Consider the following 23,151-nt stretch of genomic DNA (forward strand, 5'->3'; position numbering starts at 1 on the left):
CCGCCGCCGCCGCCGCCTCCTCCTCCGCCGCCGCCGCCGCCGCCGCCGCCGCCCGGGCTGGAGAGCGCTGGGCGCGAGCTGCGCGCGCGGACCGGGCCACTCGGTCGCGGCTTTCGGGGGAGGAGGAGGAGGAGATTTTTTTTTTTACCCTCGGCGGGGAGGGGGTAGGCAGGAAACGGCCGCGGCGAAGCCAGGGCCCCCTCCCTGGCCGAGCGAGGGACCGCGGAGACCCTGGCGGCCGGACGGCGGCGTGGAGGAGGGGCGCGTGGGGGAGGGGCGGCCGCGCGGGCGCCCCTCGGGCTCCGGCCCGAGTGGGGTTGCACTGAGGTAACGGGGGGGTTTCCGCGTGTGGAGCGGACCGCGGGCCTAACCACCCCCCCTCAGGCGTGGGGGGGGCGGGGGTGGGGGTCGGTCTCCGTCGGACCCCCGCCTGCGGGGACCCGGGCGCCCGCCAACTCCGGGGCGTGCGGCGGCACGTGGGGGAGGGGTCGCGTGGATGTCTGCGGGCGGCTGGGGCCCGGGGGCAGGTGGTGGCCGCAGTCCGCGCAGACCACTTCCTGGAGTCGGACTTGCTCCTGCCGCCTCTCCCCCCGGCTCGGCACGGGGAGAGCACTGCGTTAAGATCGGGGAGCGCGGGGAGAGTGTCTGGGAAACTAGATGCCCCCAACTCCACCCCCTTTATCTCCACTCTGCTCCCGGCTCTTTTGTGTCAAGTGCGGGCCCCCACCCCCACCCCCCCCCCGCGTGACCCCGTCAGTCTGGGGTGGCCGAGCTGCCCAGCTGTGACTCTCACGTGGCTGCCATTCACTGTCACTCACTCTCTCGCTGAAACCACCCGCACCTTGATCACGCCGGGGGGCGTGAACTGCCCACCCAGCTGTTGTGCAGCTTGACCGTCACTCGGCACCCCTCCCCCGGGATGACAAGTCACCCGGCCGCCCTCTGGGCAGTTCCCCCAGGGGTGGAAGGGGCAGACTGCTGCCTCGCATGGGGGGGGGGGGACAGCAATGGCCCCATTCAGACCACCCTCCTAGTGGAGTGATTTCGGATCTTCTTGAGGACAGGGGAGCATCCTGAGGGTGCTCACATCTTCTCCTTGGGGCAGGGAAGGGGACACCCATACCCCCAGGCCTCTGGGTGCCATGCAGCACAAATGCACCAAACTTTAGGACGGCTAACATCACGCTCTTTGTGAAACTGTCACATTGATCTGTGTGGCTTATGTAGCAAATGTTCCTGTTCAGTTGAGACCACCTTTGAGGGAGTACGGGGTGCCTTCTTGGGGGGGGGGGGCGGAAGAGGGTGCGTGTCTGATGGAAACAGGGACCTCCCCCCCCCAGGCTTGTCTGAAAAAGGGAAAAGTTTTTAGAAAGTTATCCCAGGGAACCCATGGATTTGCAAGAAGGAGAAGGAATAAAGAATCGTGGGGAGGGGGATGCCTGGAGCACGGCAGACGTAGCTAAAAAGGGAAAGAAAGGATGTCAGGTTGTGTTAGGGCACCTATTTGTTTGGAACTTGGAATGTGGTATTTGGGTGTTTTTGATCCCGTATTTGGGGATGTGAGCGAGAGGGGCATGAAAGAATCTGAGGTCGAGGTGGGTCTTTGTGTCAGTCCTCCCTCCCCATCTTCCCTCCGCTCTCTCGACAGCCGAGAAGAAACGTCAAATGTTTTTTAAAAATTTGTATTTGAAATGAAAACCCACCTCCGCGCTCTCCCGGGGCCATTGTATCCCCCCCACCCCCTTTCAGCCCTCCGAGTCAAATGAGTGACCCAGATGCACCCCCTCAGATGACTTTCTGAGGCAAAACTTTGGGAAAATATTTTTGGTCCGCTCGTTATTTCTGTCTACCTAAGTGTGGGCAAAATAAGCCTCCTCGAAGGAAATGTGTGCGGGCTGCCCTCCCTCATCCTTCTCCAGAATATGAATTTGCACGTATTAGAGGCCTATTGTTTTTCATTCTGACTGCTTTGATTCTCACCATTTTGTTTTACATTCTTACCCAAGACCAATTTTATCCCTTCCCCCCCCTCCCGTCTCCTTACATTGTTAAACGTTTAAAATAATAGCACTCGTGTTGTGGGGGAAGGGAGCAGGAAGCCAAAAACTCATTTCTTCTCCCTCCCCCTTCTGGCAAGTCTCGAGAAATAATATAACATAATATATAGATGTGATTCTTTGGGGGTGGGGGTGGGGAATGATTGTGGGTGGTGCGGAAAATTCTGGTAGTTTCTTTGCAAAAGGTCTGAAAATACAAACCCACCCCCTGCATGCAGTACGCATGTGCAGCAGACCTATTATGGTGGTGCGTTGTGGGGGAGGGAGGGGAATTTGAGAAAAAATAAATATATGTGTGAGAGATTGATGGTGAGATTAGAGGGAGAGCGGGGCGGGCGGGAGGCGCGGCCTGGGCCCGGCTCCGCCCGCCTCCCCCCTCCCGCCGCCCCGGCGCGCCAGGCCCCGCCCCCGCCGCGCGCCGCCCCCCGCCCCCGCCTGCTTCCCGGGATCGGAGCCCGGGTGTGGGAGAGTCTGGGCGCCGGGCCAGCATTGAGTGGCGGCTGAGACCGAGGTTGGGACTTGGGTTTGCTTTATTGCCCTCCCTTTCCCTTCCTCGCCGCTCCACGCTGCCTCTCCCCGCCGCCGCCGGCCTCCCGAGTCCGGGAGCCTCCTGCCGGGGCGGGGAGCGCGGCGAACTGGCGGCGAGGGCCCTGGGGCAGGTGCCCCAACCCCGGCGGGGCGGGTGGCGGCCCAGGCCTCGTCCCTGATGCGGAGCCAGTTGGCCGGCCCCTGCCACCGCCCCGGCGGCCTCTGTTTCCATGTTCACATTAAGCGACGTCCCGGGGGTTGGGGAGAGCTGGCTGCTGGGTTGCCCGGGGGGGGGGGGGGGGCGCGGCATGGCGTCTTGCTGACTTCCTACTCCTGTCCGCACGCTCTTTGCACGCCCGGGGCCTGCTGCGCGGATTCCCCCCCCCCCCCCCCGCCCCCAGCCCCGTCCTAGAGGGTGTTCCTGCACCAGAGGACACAGGATGCTGGCGTTCCGAGGACAGGTAGCACTGAGGAAGGAGGCGCCGGGATCCCGAGGCAGTGGAAGCCGTGTTAATTGTGGCTAATTTTCCCTTGGCTGTTGTGGGCCGAAGGATTGTGTGTCCTAGAGCAAGGGGCTGGGCCAGGCCCAGGCTTTCCTCCTCTGCCCGAGCAGGACAGGTCAGGCTGGTTAGTCTAGTGCCTGCTGGGGAGGGAGGGAGGCCAAGCAGGGCCCCGGATCTGTAACATCCGTGTCTTGCCCGGATCCGCGGTGGGGGCGTCACGGAGAAGGGAAGCCCTGGCCCGACAGAGACCTATGGGGAGAAAGCCAGGGATCTAGCCCTGCTGAAAGCAGGTCCGGGCTGTCCTCTGGATTTGTGCTCAGGACCATGCGTGCACGCTTGTGCGTCTGAGAATGCATACGCTGGGTGTGTCTCTGTCGCTAGCTTTGTTTGGGTCTCCCGTGCTGCTTATGTATGAATGGGACTAAATTAGGAGGCGAAGGGTGAGACCAGGGGACAAAGGGGAGGGCCCCTGAGTTCTGAAAGGGAACAGGGATATGGAAATAGATTTGAGGGAAGGTTCCAGGCTACTTGGGAAGAGGAATGTTTAGGTAATTGTGGAGACGGCTCCCGTAGGGTTAGGGTGTGATGGACGAGCCAGACGCTGTGGTCCTGTGGGCAAGATGTGAAAATGACTGGCATGGCCTTCTTTTCCTCCAGGGCTGTGTTGGGGTGACAGGAGGCCTGGCGATCATCTGAGGAAGTATAAATAGAGGCCTCCCTCGTGGCAGAAAGGATGTGAGGGCCCCGGGTGTTAGTGTGAGATCCCAGGTGTCCACCTTTGGCTCTCCCTTCTCAGCATCTGGCTTAGGGAGCTGCCAGTTTGTCTCCCCACTCCAAGTGCTGGGGTCAGGCCAGGCCAGCAGCTGGGCACGGCTTCCCCAGTTCCCGGGCAGGATGCCAGCTGGCTAAGTGAGGGGGAAGGCAGGAGGAGCCCTGGCGGCGACTGAAAGGACCTGCCACAGTTAGAGCCCATGGCCTAGAGCCTGCTCCCTTGTTAGTAGGAGGGGAGAGGAGGGAGTGGTTTGGCTGCTCTTCCCTTCTGACCCCTGACCTCCCATTCAGAACCCAAGCGTCCCAGAGTACTCGAAACACTCTCTGTTTGCACCCAGCGAAGGGAGGCGAGGTTTGGAGGAGTTAATGCCCGAGTTCCTAGAGAGTGGGAAGGGAAGAGGTGAGGAGGGGTGAGGTCTAGGGGCCACAGAGACGGGGAACCTAGAGGCTTAGGTTCTCTGGTGCTCTCTGCTCCAAAGATAAGGATGACATCCGGCTGCTACCTTCAGCGTTGGGTGTGAAGAAGAGAAAACGAGGACCCAAGAAGCAGAAGGAGAACAAGCCAGGAAAACCCCGAAAACGCAAGAAGCTTGTAAGTGTCAAGGACTCCTGTCTCCACGGCAAGGCCCAGCAGACCTCTGCCCAGGCACCTGCGTTTTCTCCGGTCCCGATTATCGAGGGTGGAGGGGGGGGAGCATCCGGCAGTCAGGGAGGTCTGACGCCCCCGCCCCCCTCTGGCTGGCTTGTAGCTCGTGGATCTAGGACCCCAATCTCAGTCACCACAACCGAGTAAAGAGCCCCCACTGTCCACGTGACTCACCTTAGCAGCAGTAAGCCCTGTTGAGAGAGCAGGCTCTGGGCGCAGACTGCATGCGGTCAGAGCCTAGCAGCCCCGTGTCCCCTTGGCGGTTCGTTTAGTTCTGCGTGCCTCAGTTTCCTTATCTGCAAAAAAAAAAAAGGCAGATAAAAATAGATGAGTTACTATCTCCAGAGAATTGTTGTGAAGATTAAAAGGGGTAATATATGTTATGGGCTAAGAACAGTTCCTGGCACATGGTAGGACTGAAGAAATGTTATTTTTATTTCTCTCCCTTAGGACAGTGAGGAGGAATTTGGCTCCGAGCGAGATGAGTACCGGGAGAAGTCAGAGAGCGGAGGCAGCGAATATGGAACTGGACCAGGTCGGAAACGGAGGCGGAAGCACAGAGAAAAAAAGGAGAAGAAGACAAAGCGGCGGAAAAAGGGGGAGGGAGACGGGGGGCAAAAGGTGAGTAGAATTAGGGAATGGGGGGGACACATCAGTGTTGAAGACGGGCCTGGGGAGGGAGGGAGTGCCCCAAGGAGGGGTGCTCAGTGGAGAAGCTATGGGGGGGTCGCGCCGGAGAGCACAGTGGGTAGCTAGTAGGGAGGGAGGGAGGCATGTAGGGAGCCCAGGATGGGGGCTGGAGAAGCATCTGCCTCACCGAAGCCCCCCCATCAAAAGCCCCATGACACCCGCTCTCTCCCAGCAGGTGGAACAGAAGTCGTCGGCAACTCTGCTTCTGACCTGGGGCCTGGAGGACGTGGAGCATGTGTTCTCCGAGGAGGATTACCACACACTCACCAACTACAAAGCCTTTAGCCAGTTCATGAGGTAGGACTGGCCCACGGACACTTTACTTTGGGGGGGCCAGGTGAACCCCTCTGGAACCGGATAAATGCTCAGACGCTGCTCCCCAGAGAAACGCACAGCACAGACACACCCCATCTGCACATAACTTTAGGGTTCCTGGACACCTGAGGCTCCGAGGACCCCAGTCAGGAGCCCTTCACGGAGGGGGCGGGGGGAGGTCATAATTCCAGTGCCGGGTTCAAAACCTCCAGTGACGGAAGACCGCGAGGGCTGGTGGCCCTCACCGCTCCAACCGTCCCAGCCCCCTCTGCGTGACTTCTCTCTCCACTGACGCCCAGAGAACATTAGCGTTGCCCAATTTCCTCTGCTTGGTTATCAGGTCCTCTGTGTCTCTGGCTTAGGACCCCGTGGCAACGGCACTTGCCCTGTTGGCCGTGCAGCCTGGGCTTCGGGGACCCCCTGGTTAGAGGAGGCCTTGGCGGAGCTGCCTTTTGGGGGAGCAGGCACTTTACAGAGCAGCGGGCCTGGTACTGTCTTGGGCACGCTACTTCTCTGCTCTTCGGTTTTCGATGTGTAAAGTAGGCCGTCATGGTGTGTCCCTCCTGGGGTCCTGTGGGGATTTGCTGGGGTGAGGGGAGCGCGGTGCTCTCGAGGCCTGGTGCCCACCCCCTCTCCGGCGAGTGTTCTGTACCCGGTACCTGTCACTGGTACCCTGTCTCTCCTGCTTCACTGCTGAGGACCGTGGTCACCCATGTCCTCACGAGAGTTTAACGCCTGCCACGGAGCAGAACCCGCCTGGCCTGTCAGGCTCCACGTGCTGGGACCCTTCCTCAGGGCCCGTGGAACTCACTAGAAAAACACACAGAGTCCTGGCAACTCGTGGTCTCATCTCGAGGATGAAACGAGGCCTTGCTAACGCACGTCAAAGAGTCTCACAAACCGTAAAAGATTCAAAGCATTTTTCCCGACGTCTCCTTCTTACCCTTTTTTACATGCTGCGCGTGTACGTTGTCTTTTATCTTACGCCTTGTATCTGTTTACCTCTAAGGCGACGTCGTTCCTGCCGGGACGGGTCCTCAGGCCCAGGAGCGCGAGTGCGCGCAGACTTAGCCCATGAGGGGCGGGCAGTGTTCCCGGACCGTCCGTGAGGGTCCTGCGTCTTCTGCTTCTGTATTTACAGGCCCCTGATTGCGAAGAAGAATCCTAAGATCCCGATGTCTAAGATGATGACCATCCTCGGGGCCAAGTGGAGAGAGTTCAGTGCCAACAACCCCTTCAAGGGCTCGGCGGCTGCTGTGGCGGCCGCGGCGGCTGCGGCGGCTGCGGCAGTGGCCGAGCAGGTGTCAGCTGCTGTGTCATCGGCCGCCCCCATAGCACCTTCCGGACCCCCCACCCTCCCGCCGCCGCCTCCTGCCGATGCCCAGCCCCCACCCATCCGAAGAGCCAAAACCAAAGAGGGCAAAGGTGAGAAACCCTCTGCTTAGAACAACCGTCGCCCCGCCCTCCAAACCACACGCTCGCAAGTCAGAGTCTAGAACTCTTGTGTCTTCTCAGCCCCGATTGTTGTAGGGGAAGCGCTTTGCGGGAGGAGGTCTGAGGGAAGCCACAGCCCACAGGAGGGTCCAGAGGCCTCTGTGACCTCCGTTATTCCAGGACGTCGTGACGTCTACCTTTTCCCCCTCACCCCACTCCTCCTTCAGGGCCGGGCCATAAAAGGCGGAGTAAGAGCCCCCGAGTGCCTGATGGACGCAAGAAGCTTCGGGGGAAGAAGATGGCACCACTGAAAATCAAGCTAGGGCTGCTGGGTGGCAAGAGGAAGAAGGGAGGCTCGGTGAGCAGCCCCTCCCCGTCGGCTAAGCGCCTGGGGAGCGTCGGAGGGGGGCTGGGGGTCCAGATGCAGGGGTCCGTGCGGGAAGCTACAGCAGGAGTCAGGCCTGGGGAGGGGAGCGGATCGCAGCCGGCCTCCCTGACCACCACGGGGCTATGGGCAGTATGTTTTGCAGAGTGATGAGGGCCCTGAGCCGGAGGCCGAGGAGTCAGACCTGGACAGCGGCAGCGTCCACAGCGCCTCGGGCCGGCCCGATGGGCCTGTCCGCACCAAGAAGCTCAAGAGAGGCCGGCCAGGGCGGAAGAAGAGGAAGGGTAAGGGGGGCCGGCGCGACCTTGTCTGGCCTCCTCTCGTCCCTTTGGGGGCTCCTCTTGTTTTCCCCTCTGACTGCTTTGTTCAGGTCTTCTCTCTCCCATCATCCCTCTCTCTCTCTCTTTCTCTGTCTCTCTCTCTCTCTGCGCCCTTTGCCTCCACTGGTGTACGTGACAGTCCTGGGCTGTCCCGCAGTGGCCGGGGAGGAGGAGGTTGACGGCTACGAGACGGATCATCAGGATTACTGCGAGGTGTGCCAGCAGGGTGGGGAAATTATTCTGTGTGACACCTGCCCTCGTGCCTACCACCTCGTCTGCCTTGATCCTGAGCTGGACCGGGCTCCCGAGGGCAAATGGAGCTGCCCCCACTGCGTGAGTACCTGCTGCGTCTCCCCCGGGGACCCACCCGTCTGCGTCCTGCCCCCAGATGCCCTCCGCCTGCCCCCGGACGCCTGGCTTTCTCAGTGGCTGGCATGTGAGGATCCAGGATCCTGGCTCCTCTCCCCCGTCCTTCTGCCCTCTCATTAACATGTTTGGAAACGGAGGTGTCCCGTCCCTTCCTTCCCGCCCACGTCCTTTGCACTTCTAGGAGTTGGGTGTCCTGTTTCTGTCCCTGGCTTCCGGTCTCACTGCCCGTCTCCTTCCTTCCATCTGTGTCTGTGTCTGGCCTTGGCTTCCCAGGAGAAGGAGGGGGTGCAGTGGGAGGCCAAGGAGGAGGAGGAGGAATACGAAGAGGAGGGAGAGGAAGAAGGGGAGAAGGAGGAGGAAGACGACCACATGGAGTACTGTCGCGTGTGCAAGGATGGGGGCGAGCTCTTGTGCTGCGACGCGTGCATCTCCTCCTACCACATCCACTGTCTGAACCCGCCCCTGCCCGACATCCCCAATGGGGAATGGCTGTGTCCCCGATGCACGGTAAGTCGGCCCTTCCCGCCGCGTTTCCTCGCAGCCCCGGCTCCTCCCATCTCTGGGATCCCACCGTCCAGCTCCTCCTTCCCCTCCTGTCCCTTCACTTGGCCTTTGACTCCCTCATGGGACCCCGTCCTCCTCCTCCTATAACAATGGCTCTTTCTGCCTCTGTTTCCTCCTTGTGCACGCCTGTCCCCAAGTGCCCCGTGCTGAAAGGCCGTGTGCAGAAGATCCTGCACTGGCGGTGGGGGGAGCCACCCGTGTCCGTGCCAGCCCCCCAGCAGGCCGACGGGAACCCCGATGCCCCTCCGCCCCGTCCTCTTCAAGGTCGATCGGAGCGAGAGTTCTTTGTCAAGTGGGTAGGACTGTCCTACTGGCACTGCTCCTGGGCCAAGGAGCTTCAGGTACGCGGCCCCTCCTTCCCGCTCTCTGTGACCCCTTCTCCTGCTCTTCTCACCCACTCCGGCTCTGCTGTTCCAGACCCTTCGCTGGCCCTTGGCTCCCGCCTCCGGCCCTCACGCCCTCCCTCCGTCCTTAGTCTCCACAGGAGGTTCTCCCGGCCTCTGTCCTCTCTCCGCCAGCCTCCCTTCGCTTTCTGCCCTCAATCTCACCATGTTCCCTGCTTCCTTTAGCCTGTTACGTGCTCGCCCAGTTCACTTTGCGTCTCTCCTCCCCACGCCGCTCCCCCTGGGGCCTGCCCCCTGTTCCCTTCGGTCCTCTTCGGATGCTGGGACCGTCTCGTTCCCCTCCCTCTGTGCCCCACCAGTTGGAGATCTTCCACTTGGTAATGTACCGGAACTACCAGCGGAAGAACGACATGGATGAGCCCCCGCCCCTGGACTATGGCTCCGGCGAGGACGATGGGAAGAGTGACAAGCGCAAGGTGAAGGACCCGCACTACGCGGAGATGGAGGAGAAGTACTATCGCTTTGGCATCAAGCCGGAGTGGATGACCGTCCACCGCATCATCAACCACAGGTGAGCCTCTGGCTGCACGCCAGCCGTTGGGACACGTCTCCCCAGTGGGGTGGAGAGAAACCAGGCGGAGAGTCCAGCCCTTCGCCCCTGCCTCTGATCTAATGACACGCGAGGCTGGGTGTTGGGCCATGAGGGCCAACGTGAGAAAGAAACACGGTTCAGCCAGGCCGGTGTTTGTCATACTTCTTTCTTCGTGGTGCTTGTTACCACCGAACATTCCTTTGCGTGTGTGTGTGCCCCTGGTTCACCTCTGCCTTCCGCAGCCAAATGTGAGCTTCGAGGGCATGGGGTCCGTCGTGTGTTTCGTTCATCACTGCTGAATCACCCCCACCTGGAATGGGGCCTCACGCCCAGTGGGTGTTTAGTTAAGTGTGTTTAGATGAGGCCCAGGATGTGTTCTGATCGTTGATTTCTAAGCAGCCGTCCTGGAAAGGGTAAGGGGGTACCTCGGCCATCCTAAATTCCCTCCCAGGGGCCCCCATGGAGGAATAGGTGAAAAGGCTACGTGTTTACTGATAATTGCGTTTATGACGACTTCTTTCTACTTGCGGTCCATGTTATTTTTCTCCTCCTGCTCCTTCTTTCGGTCTTCTGCCCCGCAGTGTGGATAAAAAGGGGAATTACCACTACCTAGTGAAATGGAGGGACTTGCCCTACGACCAGTCCACATGGGAGGAAGATGAAATGAACATCCCCGAATATGAAGACCACAAGCAGAGCTACTGGAGACACCGGTGAGGGGGCCAGGCCATGGGGTAGAGGGAGTCTGAGGACCGGGGCACGAAAGCCACTCCTCCAGGGTAGAGGAGGTGCAGTAGGGATAGATCCAACCTGGAATCGGGGGCAGTGGGAGCCAGCGTTAGGTTATCTGGGATGGGACTGGTAAAGAAGCCACGCGAGGAGCAGACGTCAGGTCCAGTCATGGGGAAAGGGGATGCTGAGGACTGGGGAGGGTTGGCCCTGGAGACGAAAATTGAGGGGTGAAGGTAAAGAGGCTGGGAGAAAGGAAATGTGAGAAAGTCAAGTTTAGGGGAGTGGGAGTTAGGTCTGGAATGGGTTCAGGAGAGAGCGAGGTCCCGAGGAGCAGGCCTCACTCAGATCCGCTCTTTTCCCAGAGAACTGATCATGGGGGAGGACCCCGCCCAGCCCCGCAAGTATAAGAAGAAGAAGAAGGAGCTGCAGGGCGACGGGCCCCCCAGTTCTCCTACTAACGACGTAAGTCCTCCCTCAGCCCCTCTCCTGATTCTAGAACCGGGGCGATTGCAGATTGCCCCGGGGCTACTGACAGGACTTCCCCGAGTTTCAGCAACCTCCCTAAACAGTGTCCAGCCTTGCCCCAAGTGTGGCTAGGAACTCTGGCTAAAGGGCCAGAGAGCAGCTCAAAGCAGTAGCACCCAGGGCTGCCCCCACCCCCACCCCCGCAGCTCCCTTCCTCACGCTGTCGCCGGTGCCATCGCTGCGTCTGGCTTTAAGGAGTGATGGGGAGGGACTGAAGTCTAGAACTTCCATAAGCTCAGGCCTCGTGGAGGGAACCGTGATCCAACTTGATCTCAGTGCCAGGGAGGGGGGCGGAGGAGCCCTGACCGTCCCCTTGAGCGTTCGGACTTCTTGACCCGGCAGCCGACGGTGAAATACGAGACCCAGCCGCGGTTTATCACGGCCACGGGAGGCACGCTGCACATGTACCAGCTGGAGGGCTTGAACTGGCTGCGCTTCTCGTGGGCCCAGGGCACCGACACCATCCTGGCTGACGAGATGGGGCTGGGCAAGACCATCCAGACCATCGTCTTCCTCTACTCGCTCTACAAGGAGGTACTGGATGCGGGGGCCCCTGAGGGGCTGGGGAAGGTGGGAGTGGATGGAGGCTGAGGGCACGGAGGCGTGCGGCGAGGAGGGAGGCAGCCAGAGGACCGGGGCGACCGCCTCGAGCCCCGACTAACGGTGCCCTCCCCTTGACTCCCAGGGCCACACAAAGGGTCCCTTTCTGGTGAGTGCTCCCCTCTCTACTATCATTAACTGGGAGCGGGAGTTCCAGATGTGGGCACCCAAGTTCTACGTGGTGACGTACACGGGTGACAAGGACAGCCGGGCCATCATCCGCGAGAACGAGTTTTCCTTCGAAGACAACGCCATCAAAGGCGGCAAGAAAGCTTTCAAGATGAAGGTAGGCTTCTCGACCTTGTCTTCTTGGAGAGCCCAGATTTGTTGTCTCGCTGCCCCCCACCAGGGTTTCAGTTCCTTTGCTCCCCTCCGAGCGTTTTCCTTCCTCCCCGCCCCTGCTCTCCTGTCCTGGAGACGTACGTTTCTGTCCGTACTGGACACGGCATAGAGGTTGGGGGCCGCGTCCAGTCATCCCCGCGTAGAGCCCACGCAGCAGGACGGGGGGTCCGGGTAAAGAACGGGGTGGAAGTCTGGGTGCCCGGGGGTCGGGTGGCAACGGCACAGACCGTGGCTGTGTTGGCAGAGGGAGGCCCAGGTGAAGTTCCACGTTCTCCTGACATCGTATGAGCTGATCACCATCGATCAGGCAGCACTCGGCTCCATCCGCTGGGCCTGCCTCGTGGTGGATGAAGCCCATCGGCTCAAGAATAACCAGTCCAAGGTGAGTGAGATACCCAGACCACCGAGTCTGGCCCTGCTTCTAAGAAGGAACGTTCTGGAACAGGGAGGAGTCCAGCTTGGGGGAGAGGGAGGACTGGGGATTTGGGGCCTCTAATCCCAGAGGGAACAGGAAAAGGTGGGCACTGTGGTCTAGCCACTTGCGACTAACGGGCCCGTTCTCCTGCCTCTCCTCGCCCCATTTTCTAGTTTTTCAGGGTCCTCAATGGCTACAAGATAGATCATAAGTTGCTGCTGACAGGGACTCCATTGCAGAATAATCTGGAGGAGCTCTTCCACCTGCTGAACTTCCTCACCCCAGAGAGGTTTAAGTAAGTGACCCACCAGGGGGGTGTGTGGAGGTGCAGCGTGGAGGGGCTGAGAACAGGAGCGGGAGGAGGAGTCCTCTAAGTGAAGAAGGGAGCCCGAGGCCAGGGACAGAGAACCCAATGGCCTGTTCGGTTCCTTGTCTCCTTCCGGCTACCAGCAACCTGGAAGGCTTCCTGGAGGAGTTTGCTGACATATCCAAAGAAGACCAGATTAAGAAACTGCACGATTTGCTGGGGCCGCACATGCTGCGGAGGCTCAAGGCTGATGTCTTCAAGAACATGCCAGCCAAGACGGAGCTCATCGTTCGGGTGGAGCTGAGCCCCATGCAGAAGTGAGGCGAGAGCCGGGCGACCTGGACTGGGGGCCGGGGGCAGCTTTCCGGGAAGCTGAGACCCAGGGCAGCCTCCTCACTGGTCCCTTTGTCTCTCCCGCGCCCCCACCCTGGTCTTCAGGAAATACTACAAGTACATCCTGACTCGGAACTTCGAGGCCTTGAATTCGCGAGGTGGCGGGAACCAGGTGTCTCTGCTCAACATCATGATGGATCTGAAGAAGTGTTGTAACCACCCCTACCTCTTCCCCGTGGCTGCTATGGTGACGCACTAGTTGGGGGCTGCCGACAGGCTGTGGTCTGAAAACGGGGGCGGGGGGAGCCGAGGCAGGCCTGGAGCTGGGCGGCGGGCGGGGGGCCAGGGGCGGGATTGCGCAGGGGAGCAGGAAGTTCCGAGGGGCGGAGGCTGGGTTTGGGCTCCTGGCTTTCTGGGCTTGGTGCGAACACAGGGGCCTGCTGCTCCCTGACCCACTCCTCCTTCCTGCTCCCTTTTTGGCAGGAGTCCCCCAAACTCCCCAGTGGGGCCTACGAGGGTGGGGCACTTATTAAAGCATCTGGCAAGCTCATGCTCCTGCAGAAGATGCTACGCAAGCTGAAGGAGCAGGGACACAGAGTTCTCATCTTCTCGCAGGTGACCCGCGCCCGTAGCTCTGTGTCGCCCCCCAGGCCAGTCCCCTTATTTTGTTCCCATGGCTGCCATGGTGAGAGAGGTTAGGGGGTGGCACTCTTGAGAGGTTCCGGTACGGTCTCTGACCCCTGTTCTCAGCTAAGGTCGTTGCAAGTTGCAGGCCAGCTTCTTGGAAGCCAAATAGGGAGCAAGGGGAGGGTGAGCCCGTGTCTCCTCAGGGTTGTCTCTGGGACCTGTGATGTTTCTTAAGCAGGGGAGAGGACAGGAGAGCACGGAGCTCTTGGGAATCTGATGGAAGCCGTGGGTGTGCTCTCCAGGAAACCGCCCAGTTAGACGATCCTGTACAGATTTTCAGGGCATTTGTAGATGTCCCTGAAACCTTCTCGTGGGTCTCAGAGGAGAGCCTCAGCCTTAGGAGAAGGGATCCTCAGTCAAGCGAGTGTGACGAGAATGCGGGGCGAGGAGGGGCTGGAGCGGGGCAGCAGCACCAGGGAGCGGGCTCTAGGGCCGGCGAGACGGCTGAGGGGGGTGGCGCGGTAAAGGGGTGGTCAGGACACACCGGCCCGGCCCACTGCCTCGTCATTCCAGACTCTGTCCTTCTGTCCCGCTGTAGATGACCAAGATGCTGGACCTGCTAGAGGACTTTCTAGACTACGAAGGGTACAAGTATGAGCGCATCGACGGAGGTATCACGGGCGCCCTGAGGCAGGAGGCCATCGATCGGTTCAACGGTGAGGAGCAGGCGCCGTGGTCCCCGCTGGGCGTGCGAGGCCCGAGCCACCTGTGCCTGGGTCCCCGGCACGGGAGGGTATCTGCCACCTAGCTGCCGTGTTGGCGGCATGGTGGCCTGCGGCCGGGGGGCGTCCAGGAGTTGGCCCCCCAGCACGGCTGCCGACTCTCGCGCTCCCCTCCTAGCTCCCGGGGCCCAGCAGTTCTGCTTCCTGCTGTCCACCCGAGCCGGGGGCCTGGGCATCAATCTGGCCACTGCCGACACAGTCATCATCTTCGATTCCGACTGGAACCCCCATAACGACATCCAGGTGGGAGCTCTCCTCCTGGAGCCCCCATACCTGTTAGCAGGGAGACGTGGGCTCACGGCGGAGGAGGTCGTGTCCCGGGGTCAGAGCGAAAGCTCTGTGGGGGCAGAAGACCCTTCCTTGCCGGCAGCCTTTCACCAGCACGTGGGCCCCGTCTCCCCCGCTACTCCCCCGGTCCATCCCCGCTTCTGCTTCCTGCCCCCGCAGGCCTTCAGCCGCGCTCACCGCATCGGCCAGGCCAACAAGGTGATGATTTACCGGTTTGTGACTCGCGCGTCCGTGGAAGAGCGAATCACGCAAGTGGCCAAGAGGAAGATGATGCTGACGCACCTGGTGGTCCGGCCCGGGCTGGGCTCCAAGGCGGGCTCCATGTCCAAGCAGGAGCTGGATGACATCCTCAAATTTGGCACCGAGGAGCTGTTCAAGGACGAGAACGAGGGTGAGGACCTTCCCTGCAGCTTCCTGAAGGCAGGCCCCTGCTCTCCAGGGCGCGCTCGTCTTCGGGGGCCCCCGAAGAAAAACTCTCTGGTGCAGCCCGTGGAGGAAGGGCGGCCCTATCTCCTGCATGGAGAGCGGGAAGCCAGAACAGGTCTCCGCGGACTCCCCGGGGACGGGACTTCTCCCCCAGCGCTCCCGTGAGAAGGGAGCAAAGTCAGAAGGCTTTCCATGGACCTTCCTCAAGTTCCAGCGGAGGCTCTGGCTGGAACTGAGTCCCCCCTCGTTCCCGGTCTCCACCAGGGGAGAACAAAGAGGAGGACAGCAGCGTGATTCACTACGACAACGAGGCCATCGCTCGGCTGTTGGACCGGAACCAGGATGCGACGGAGGACACGGACGTGCAGAACATGAACGAGTATCTCAGCTCCTTCAAGGTGGCCCAGTACGTGGTGCGGGAGGAAGACAAGGTGAGAGGCTGGGGCTGGACGCTGTCTATCCCAGGCCACCTCTGCAGGGCAGCGTCCGTGGACTTGAAGGGGAAGGATCCCCCTTCGCTCTCGTTTTTCATCTGAGCTCTTAACCGTGGCGCCCAGCGAAGGGCGACCCAGCTCCTTGGTCTGAGGGGTGAGGCCAGACCTTGGGGAGAACCTAGGCGGAGAAAGTACTGACAAACACAGAGGATGCCAGTGAGTCAGGGCGGGAGGGACGCGGAGGGTGCTAGAGGACAGGTTCGGGGGAGACGCAGGGAGCAGAGCGGAGAAGCTCGTTGGCGGTAAGAGACAAGGAAGACATGCAGCCTCCAGATAGTTCACGCGGACTTGAGCCCGGGCGGCGGGAGGGTAGGGACGGGGTCGTGGTGTGAGCGCTGGGCGGTGGTGAGGGCGGCTGCGAGCGTGTGTTGTGCTGCCCCACAGATCGAGGAGATCGAGCGGGAGATCATCAAGCAGGAGGAGAACGTGGACCCCGACTACTGGGAGAAGCTCCTGCGGCACCACTACGAGCAGCAGCAGGAGGACCTGGCCCGCAATCTGGGCAAGGGCAAGCGGGTCCGCAAGCAGGTCAACTACAACGACGCCGCTCAGGAGGACCAGGGTGAGGACTGCCCCGGGGGCGGGACTGGGAAGGGAGGCGTGCTGACGAGGAGCCTGGAGGCCAGGGGCATTTTGAGGGAGAGAGGGAGGCGTCGGGGTCAGGGCCTCCCCTGCTGGAGGGGCAGGGGTTAGGAAGGGTCTGCGCGAGCTGCACGGAGGCCAGGTGGGCTTGCGGGTGGTCTCAGCCAGCTGGCGGCTGCAGGGTCCTCGCCTGGCGCGGGGTGCACAGGGGTGGGGAGGTGCCCGGGGACCAGGTGCGTGGCACGTGGACCCCGTTCAGGATATGTGGCCCCAGAGTCTGACAGCATCCGGGGGCGGGGGGCCTCCAGGCAGAAAGGGCCCAGTGTGGGCTTATCCCGGGAGCCGTCCCTGACCCGGTGCCCTCTCCCCACAGATAACCAGTCTGAATACTCAGTGGGATCAGAGGAGGAAGACGAAGACTTCGATGAGCGTCCAGAAGGTGGCACTTGTTTTCCTGATTTCCTACCGTAGCTTTTCCCAAATCATTCCCTGGCATCCTTTAAATCCCGCATTTATACAAACGGGTGCTTTTCTGTTGACTAAGTAAAGGTCGCAGATAAAAAGGACGAAATGCCCGTAATTTCTGCACTGTTAAAATCGGGAGTATAGAATCATACGGGCTGAGGTGCCTAGGAGGAAAATCGAGGAAGTTTACAGTTGACGTTCTCACTGGTGGTCTGGCTGCTAGTTCTTTAATGGGACCCGTTTCTTCTAGACCTGCTCGGTGGGTAGGTCGAAAAGCGCTTGAAAGAAAATTAGAAGTGCCTCAGATGTGACCCAGGCCTTCCCTGGGTTCTGCGTCTCAGGGGCTGGGGCATAGAGAAGGACTGAGGGGTGGAGGAGGTGGGGCCCCCCTAACCAGACCACCCCCTCCCCACCCAGGACGTCGACAGTCAAAGAGGCAGCTCCGGAACGAGAAGGATAAGCCGCTGCCTCCGCTGCTGGCTCGAGTTGGGGGCAACATTGAGGTGGGAGCTGGCCCCAGGTCCCTGCGTGTCCCCTCGGGGGTGGGGCCTCGGGGCCAAGTCACTGAGGGGGGTCCCAGCAGTGAGACCCCCGGATGTTGATGGGCCCCCGCCCTGCCCTCTGGCCCCCAGGTGCTGGGATTCAACACTCGGCAGCGGAAGGCCTTCCTCAACGCCGTCATGCGCTGGGGGATGCCGCCGCAGGATGCCTTCACCACTCAGTGGCTGGTGCGGGACCTGAGGGGCAAGACGGAGAAGGAGTTCAAGTGAGCGCGGGCGGTGCCCCCGACCCAGCTGGCTGGAAGGGTGGGAGCTCCGGGCGTTCACGTCCTCCGCTCGGCCGCCACGTGATGTGACCTTACTCAACTGACCACCACACTCCCGGCCTTTTCCGGCTTGGTTTCCTGGGGCGTGGGCTCAGCCTGCCCCACCTCCCCTCAGCCGAGCCTAGAGCACAGAGGCCTGGCTCCCCAACCCCCACGGGAGAGGCGCCTGAGATGGGCACCTGGCCCCGGGCTGGCCTCGCCTCACATTTACTAGCAGGGGAGCTGGTGGACGGGATGACGAGCTGACTGATGGGGCCGAGGAACGAAGGACCAAGGCCAAGGAGACCGGGGAGAGACGGGGGGCAGAGGTGGGAGGGGGGATGTGGAGGGCTGGTCGTGGTGAGATTGGGGGGCCCCGGGCAGTATAGGGTTCAGGGCTTCAGTAAGCCCTGTGCGCCCCCTCACCACCTCGCCTCCCCGCCGAGGCCCTCCTAACCTGCATCCCACCCCACGCTTCTCAGGGCCTATGTGTCTCTGTTCATGCGCCATCTCTGTGAGCCTGGGGCGGACGGCTCGGAAACCTTCGCTGACGGCGTCCCTCGGGAGGGCCTGAGTCGCCAGCAAGTGCTGACCCGAATTGGAGTCATGTCTCTCGTCAAGAAGAAGGTACCGGCCTGTCCCTCAGCCAGAGCCGAGCTGGCCGCAGAGGCCCCGTCCCCCCTGTGCCTGGCACCCCCGAGTTCTGGATCCAGACTGGCAGGAGAGCTTCCTGCGTGTCCAGCGCTTGCAGCTGACCCGTCCCCACCGCCCCCTGCTCCTCTCAGGTACAGGAATTTGAGCACATTAATGGGCGCTGGTCGATGCCCGAGCTGATGCCCGACCCCAGTGCCGACTCTAAGCGCTCCTCCAGAGCCTCCTCTCCGACCAAAACGTCTCCCACCACCCCTGAGGCTTCTGCTACGAACAGTCCTTGTACTTCTAAGCCTGGTAACGGGGGTCAGGACGGCAGGAGAGGTGGGGATGGGGGCTGGTGCCCCGCAAGCAGGGACGGGAGTCAGGGAGGGGGTTTCCGCCTCCTCACTCTGCCTCCCCCCTGCAGCTACTCCAGCTCCAAGTGAGAAAGGAGATGGAGTGAGGACACCTCTTGAAAAGGATGAAGCGGAAAACCAAGAGGAGAAGCCCGAGAAGAACAGCAAAACCGGGGAGAAGATGGAGACCGAGGTACGTGGCTGCCGGGCTCCCGCAGAGGGGAGAGCGTGAAGGCCAGGTGCCTGCGACCTCTCTGCTTCACCCTGACTCCACCCCGACTCCTAGGCCGATGTCCCTAGCCCAGCCCCATCGCTTGGGGAGCGGCTGGAGCCGAGGAAGATTCCTCTAGAGGAGGAGGTGCCGGGAGTCCCTGGAGAAATGGACCCTGAACCTGGGTACCGGGGGGACAGAGAGAAGTCAGGTGGGTGCATGAGCTTAGGGGTGACGAGGGGGCTTAGACTCTGGGGGCTCCCTCTTCCGGGGTCAGGGGATGAGGGTGACATCCTCCCTTCCTGTCCCCTACCCCCTCCCACAGCCACAGAGTCGACGCCAGGAGAGAGGGGGGAGGAGAAGCCGTTGGATGGACAGGAGCACAGGGAGAGGCCGGAGGGGGAAACAGGGGATTTGGGCAAGAGAGGTAATGGGTGGACACACTGGGGCCCCGGGTCCGAGGGAATCGGGAGGTGGAGTCCGGGGGCGCCAACGCCTGGGTCCTGGGGGGTCCTTGCTCCCGGCCAGGCCAGTGCAGGGCATGGGGGTGACCTCTGCCCCGTCTGCCCTAGCAGAAGACACGAGAGGGGAGCGGGAGCTGCGGCCGGGGCCTCCCCGGGACGAGCCGCGGCCCAACGGGCGGCGCGAGGAGAAGGCGGAGAAGCCGCGGTTCATGTTCAATATCGCAGACGGAGGTTTCACAGGTGGGGGGCCCCTCACTGGGATATGCTCGCCCTCCCGGGCCTTCTTGTGGTGTGGTGCCTCGTGCCAAGTCGCGGGCGGGGCGGGGGTCCTCCTTGGCCGCACTTCTAACTCCAGAGCCCTCTTTAATCCCCCCTTTATTCCTGGTCCGAACTTGAGCTTTGTTTGTAACTGCTTTTGCTCCTCACCGCGAACCTACCTTTCCCTCTTCCTCCTAAAGAGCCCTTGGTCCTCTCCCCGCTCTCTGATCCCTCATCTCTGCCCATCTGTTGAGTTGGCCACGGTTCCCAAACTCCTGATGCCCCATCTCTCTCTTCGGCCCGCTTTTCAGAGCTTCACACGCTGTGGCAGAATGAGGAACGGGCAGCCATTTCCTCGGGGAAACTCAATGAGATCTGGCACCGAAGACATGACTATTGGCTCCTGGCCGGGATTGTCCTGTATCCTTAGATACAAATGCAAGAAAAAAGTGGTTTTCTCAACCTGGAGAGGGGACGAGTCCACACCCAGGGAAGGGGGGTCGTACCCCACTCTGGGGACATGGGGCCAAGAGGAAGTGTGTGTGGATAACGCAGCGCCTCCCCGTTAAATTCCTTGACGGCCCCTCCCTGCGTTGCAGCCACGGTTACGCACGGTGGCAGGACATCCAGAACGACGCTCAGTTTGCCATCATCAACGAGCCGTTTAAAACGGAAGCCAATAAGGGGAACTTTCTGGAGATGAAAAATAAGTTCCTGGCCCGGAGATTCAAGGTGGGGATCCGGGAGAGAAGGGACAGCGTTGAAGAGGGGCTTGGGTCAGAGAGGGGACCAGGTGTGGTCGGAATGTGGCGAAGGCTGACGCCTTGAGGGTGACAGCGGTGCTTGAGGCCGAGGGCGGGGTGCGTCGGGTCAGTGCCGGGCCCACCCCCGGTATGGTGTGAGGCTGGGGTGCTCTGGGCGGGCAGGGAGGGCAGTGTGGGTCCCCCCTCCCGGCACCCCCCGTCCGCTGGCCCCGCTGCTGTCAGAAGCCCACACTCCCCCTCCGCCCGGGCCCTCAGCTCCTGGAGCAGGCGCTGGTGATCGAGGAGCAGCTTCGGCGGGCGGCCTACCTGAACCTATCGCAGGAGCCGGCGCACCCCGCCATGGCCCTCCACGCCCGCTTCGCCGAGGCCGAGTGCCTGGCCGAGAGCCACCAGCACCTCTCCAAGGAGTCGCTGGCGGGGAACAAGCCGGCCAACGCCGTCCTGCACAAGGGTAAGGGCCGCGGCGGCCCCGCGCGGGGGAGGGCCCACAACGCTGCGTAAGTCTTCACCCCGCACCCCTCAAAATCTTCCCACCCCTCTGACCCCTTTACCCTGTGAACCACCCCCCTCTGACCTCTGCCCCCACCCCGACCCACCTGGCCGCCCCGTGGTTTTTAGCCTCTTGGGTTTGTGCAAGCCGGCCCTCGTCTGTGCCTGAGAGCGTTCACACCAGCGCCCAGTAGAGGGCCCTGCCCCCCTTGCCCAGACTCCGTGAGACTGTGCCGCGTCCCCTCCACAGGGCGGAACTTCTTCGTTGACCCACACGCCTGCCATACAGCTAATAGCACCCTCTCCGGGGCCGTGGCCTGCGTATAGTCCCCCAGAATCCTACCCCCAATCCCACAAATCACGTCCCCCCCACCCCGTCTCGCTCGCCCCACCAGGCAGAAACTACCCCCATCCCACCCTGTGACCCTGCCCCCTGAAACTTCCCTTTGACCTCCAACCCTTCCTCCCAAACCCTCTTCCCCTGATGATGATAGATTCGAACCCAGAGCCCTCTAACCATCTAATCCTGTCTGACTAGTGACTGACTCCTGGCCCCTTGGATTCCTGTTCTAATTCCCTGAGTCTGTGATGCTGACCCTCTAACCTCCCTCCCCCTCACATATGAAAACCTTGACTCCTGAAATCTGTGACACCACTTACCGCCTCCCACGTCTCCTATTTCCTCCCCACCATCCCCACCCCCAAAACGTCACCCTTGGAGTATGGGATGTTCTGACAACCCTCCGCCCCATGTCTCCCAATGTCCCCCCGCCTCCCGTGTCCTGTCCTCTCCATCTGTCCTCTGCTCGTCTGGTCTCTGACTCTTCTTCTCTCTCCCCTTCCCCGAGTCGCTCTTTCTGTCTCCTTCTGTCATTTTCTTGGCCTCTGGTTCTTTGACATCTCCATCTTCCTCTCTTCCTCCCTGTCTCTCCTCCTCTCTCTTTCCTCTCCCTCTCTCTTTTTCTGACTGTGTCTGTTCCTCTGACTCCTCGTCGTTTCCTGGCTCCATCTCTCCCTTTCCCTGTCTTTCTCTTGCCCTTCTTTCTCCGTGGCCCGGGCCCCAGTTCTGAACCAGCTGGAGGAGTTGCTGAGCGACATGAAGGCGGACGTGACCCGCCTGCCGGCCACGCTGTCCCGAATACCCCCCATCGCAGCCCGCCTGCAGATGTCCGAGCGCAGCATCCTCAGCCGGCTGGCCAGCAAGGGCACGGAGCCTCACCCCACACCGGTAACCCTCTTTCCCCCTAACTCCAGTTGTCCCTGCTGGCCCTCCTCCGGCCCCCACACACACGCTTCCGGCAGCTCTAGACGGTGTGGAGAAACGACTTGCTGGGACACACTCCTCACCCTCGAGTCTCCCTGCCTGTATGTGACCCCGTCGGGAGTTCTGGAGCGTGGCCGCCGTTGCCCCTACAGCTGCTCTCTGTCGCGGACTGTGGGGCCGCTCACGGGGGCCCGCTCTCTCTTCCAGGCCTTCCCCCCGGGGCCCTACGCTACGCCTCCGGGGTACGGGGCGGCCTTCAGCGCCGCCCCCGCCGGGGCCCTGGCCGCCGCAGGCGCCAACTACAGCCAGATGCCAGCAGGCTCCTTCGTCACAGGTCAGCCGGTGACAGCCCGCCCCTGCTCTTCCCAGCTTCGGCCCTGCCCGGTCCCCCCTTAGCAAGGGCGTCAGTGGCTCTGGGGCTAGGTAGCTCGCTCCCCAGCCTCCCCCATCTGGGTTACCTCCGGGAAAGAGAATCGGGAGATCAGAAGGGGGGGTATGGTGAGAGTCGGCACAGGGTGTCTGTCGCGGGCACCGGTGTCTCTTGGGAACAGGGCCTCGCCCCGCTCCCACCCCTGCCGCCCTGGGAACGGACTAGCAGTGGCAGGAGGTGACCTAGCAGTAGCACGCTCCAGTCAGGAGGCCACGTTTGGGAGCAAAGCCGGGGTTCACTTCCTTACTCCCTTCCCGAACAGCCACCACCAACGGCCCTCCAGTGCTGGTGAAGAAGGAGAAGGAAATGGTGGGGGCACTGGTGTCAGACGGGCTGGATCGGAAGGAGCCCCGAGCCGGGGAGGTGATCTGTATAGACGACTGACCGGATCGCAGGCCTGTGCGTCACCCAGGCCCCGTGCCCGAGGCCGACCCCCAGCTCAGGCTCTGGGACCTGCTGCCAATCCTCCACCTTCCCCACCCCTCGGGCCGCCTCTGGGCTAGGAGCCACTGCCCCTCTCTGCGACTCCTCTCTCCAGGAAGGGCCCTTTGTCTGTCTCCACTCCCGTGCACCTTTCCCACCGCGCTTTGAAGACCGTGCTGGCGAGAAGAGGTCTGGGTGGGAGGCGGTGAAGCAGGGTCTTCCAAGTATCTTCATCCCCCACCGAACGTGCACAGCTTCCCAAGAAGTGGTTGGGGGGCGGAAAGAGGTGGAGCCTCCCCCATCTTCACTCCTGCAATACAAGCTCTATCCACAGAAGTGGGGGGATTAGCCTCGCCTGGCCTTTAGGGACCGTGGTGGGGAGAAGGGCTTGCAAGAGAGGAGCGGGACTTCAGAGAGGGAGGAAGGGAAGAGGAGGGGGGGCTGCATGTTTCCTTCCCCTACCTCTCCCCAAAAGGAGGGTGGAGCAGTTACAAGGGAGGGAGTCGATTGCTGTTCAGCCTCAGAATAAAGGCGCCGCTCACTGGCTCAGTTACCTCCTGCGTACCGGCATCTTGTGTTGGGGGGTCTTCTCCTCTGCCTAGGGACCAAGGACCCCCC

General features: G+C 61.6%; 1 protein-coding gene and 1 non-coding gene across 9 annotated transcripts in view; both read left to right on the forward strand.

Moving 5' to 3' along the window:
• The window catches only part of CHD3 (chromodomain helicase DNA binding protein 3), a 23,932-nt gene extending 846 nt beyond the window's left edge, over positions 1 to 23,086 (forward strand). Inside the window, exons 2-40 of one of the 8 annotated variants that reach the window (XM_032431722.1) lie at positions 4,339 to 4,451; positions 4,956 to 5,126; positions 5,368 to 5,492; positions 6,652 to 6,935; positions 7,172 to 7,302; positions 7,463 to 7,613; positions 7,789 to 7,982; positions 8,292 to 8,525; positions 8,720 to 8,923; positions 9,286 to 9,497; positions 10,100 to 10,231; positions 10,613 to 10,712; positions 11,118 to 11,309; positions 11,461 to 11,661; positions 11,962 to 12,099; positions 12,306 to 12,427; positions 12,583 to 12,756; positions 12,878 to 13,019; positions 13,256 to 13,387; positions 13,998 to 14,115; positions 14,300 to 14,424; positions 14,629 to 14,860; positions 15,160 to 15,326; positions 15,774 to 15,951; positions 16,345 to 16,410; positions 16,854 to 16,939; positions 17,069 to 17,202; positions 17,724 to 17,868; positions 18,027 to 18,189; positions 18,302 to 18,423; positions 18,517 to 18,652; positions 18,767 to 18,868; positions 19,014 to 19,145; positions 19,475 to 19,583; positions 19,763 to 19,895; positions 20,183 to 20,424; positions 21,481 to 21,644; positions 21,888 to 22,014; positions 22,373 to 23,086. In XM_032431722.1, coding sequence (XP_032287613.1) covers positions 4,339 to 4,451; positions 4,956 to 5,126; positions 5,368 to 5,492; positions 6,652 to 6,935; positions 7,172 to 7,302; positions 7,463 to 7,613; positions 7,789 to 7,982; positions 8,292 to 8,525; positions 8,720 to 8,923; positions 9,286 to 9,497; positions 10,100 to 10,231; positions 10,613 to 10,712; positions 11,118 to 11,309; positions 11,461 to 11,661; positions 11,962 to 12,099; positions 12,306 to 12,427; positions 12,583 to 12,756; positions 12,878 to 13,019; positions 13,256 to 13,387; positions 13,998 to 14,115; positions 14,300 to 14,424; positions 14,629 to 14,860; positions 15,160 to 15,326; positions 15,774 to 15,951; positions 16,345 to 16,410; positions 16,854 to 16,939; positions 17,069 to 17,202; positions 17,724 to 17,868; positions 18,027 to 18,189; positions 18,302 to 18,423; positions 18,517 to 18,652; positions 18,767 to 18,868; positions 19,014 to 19,145; positions 19,475 to 19,583; positions 19,763 to 19,895; positions 20,183 to 20,424; positions 21,481 to 21,644; positions 21,888 to 22,014; positions 22,373 to 22,613 — 6,074 coding nt within the window. In that variant the 3' untranslated portion in view covers positions 22,614 to 23,086. The remainder of the gene's footprint in view (positions 1 to 4,338; positions 4,452 to 4,955; positions 5,127 to 5,367; positions 5,493 to 6,651; positions 6,936 to 7,171; positions 7,303 to 7,462; positions 7,614 to 7,788; positions 7,983 to 8,291; positions 8,526 to 8,719; positions 8,924 to 9,285; positions 9,498 to 10,099; positions 10,232 to 10,612; positions 10,713 to 11,117; positions 11,310 to 11,460; positions 11,662 to 11,961; positions 12,100 to 12,305; positions 12,428 to 12,582; positions 12,757 to 12,877; positions 13,020 to 13,255; positions 13,388 to 13,997; positions 14,116 to 14,299; positions 14,425 to 14,628; positions 14,861 to 15,159; positions 15,327 to 15,773; positions 15,952 to 16,344; positions 16,411 to 16,853; positions 16,940 to 17,068; positions 17,203 to 17,723; positions 17,869 to 18,026; positions 18,190 to 18,301; positions 18,424 to 18,516; positions 18,653 to 18,766; positions 18,869 to 19,013; positions 19,146 to 19,474; positions 19,584 to 19,762; positions 19,896 to 20,182; positions 20,425 to 21,480; positions 21,645 to 21,887; positions 22,015 to 22,372) is intronic. The other 7 variants (XM_032431728.1, XM_032431723.1, XM_032431729.1 and 4 more) reach the window with 7 other exon arrangements.
• Positions 17,329 to 17,471, forward strand: LOC116649412. The gene has a single exon (XR_004302675.1).
• Positions 23,087 to 23,151: the final 65 nt, after the last annotated feature.

This window comes from Phoca vitulina, unplaced genomic scaffold (assembly GCF_004348235.1).
Source record: "Phoca vitulina isolate PV1807 unplaced genomic scaffold, GSC_HSeal_1.0 scaffold47, whole genome shotgun sequence".
NCBI classification, from domain to species: Eukaryota; Metazoa; Chordata; class Mammalia; order Carnivora; family Phocidae; genus Phoca; species Phoca vitulina.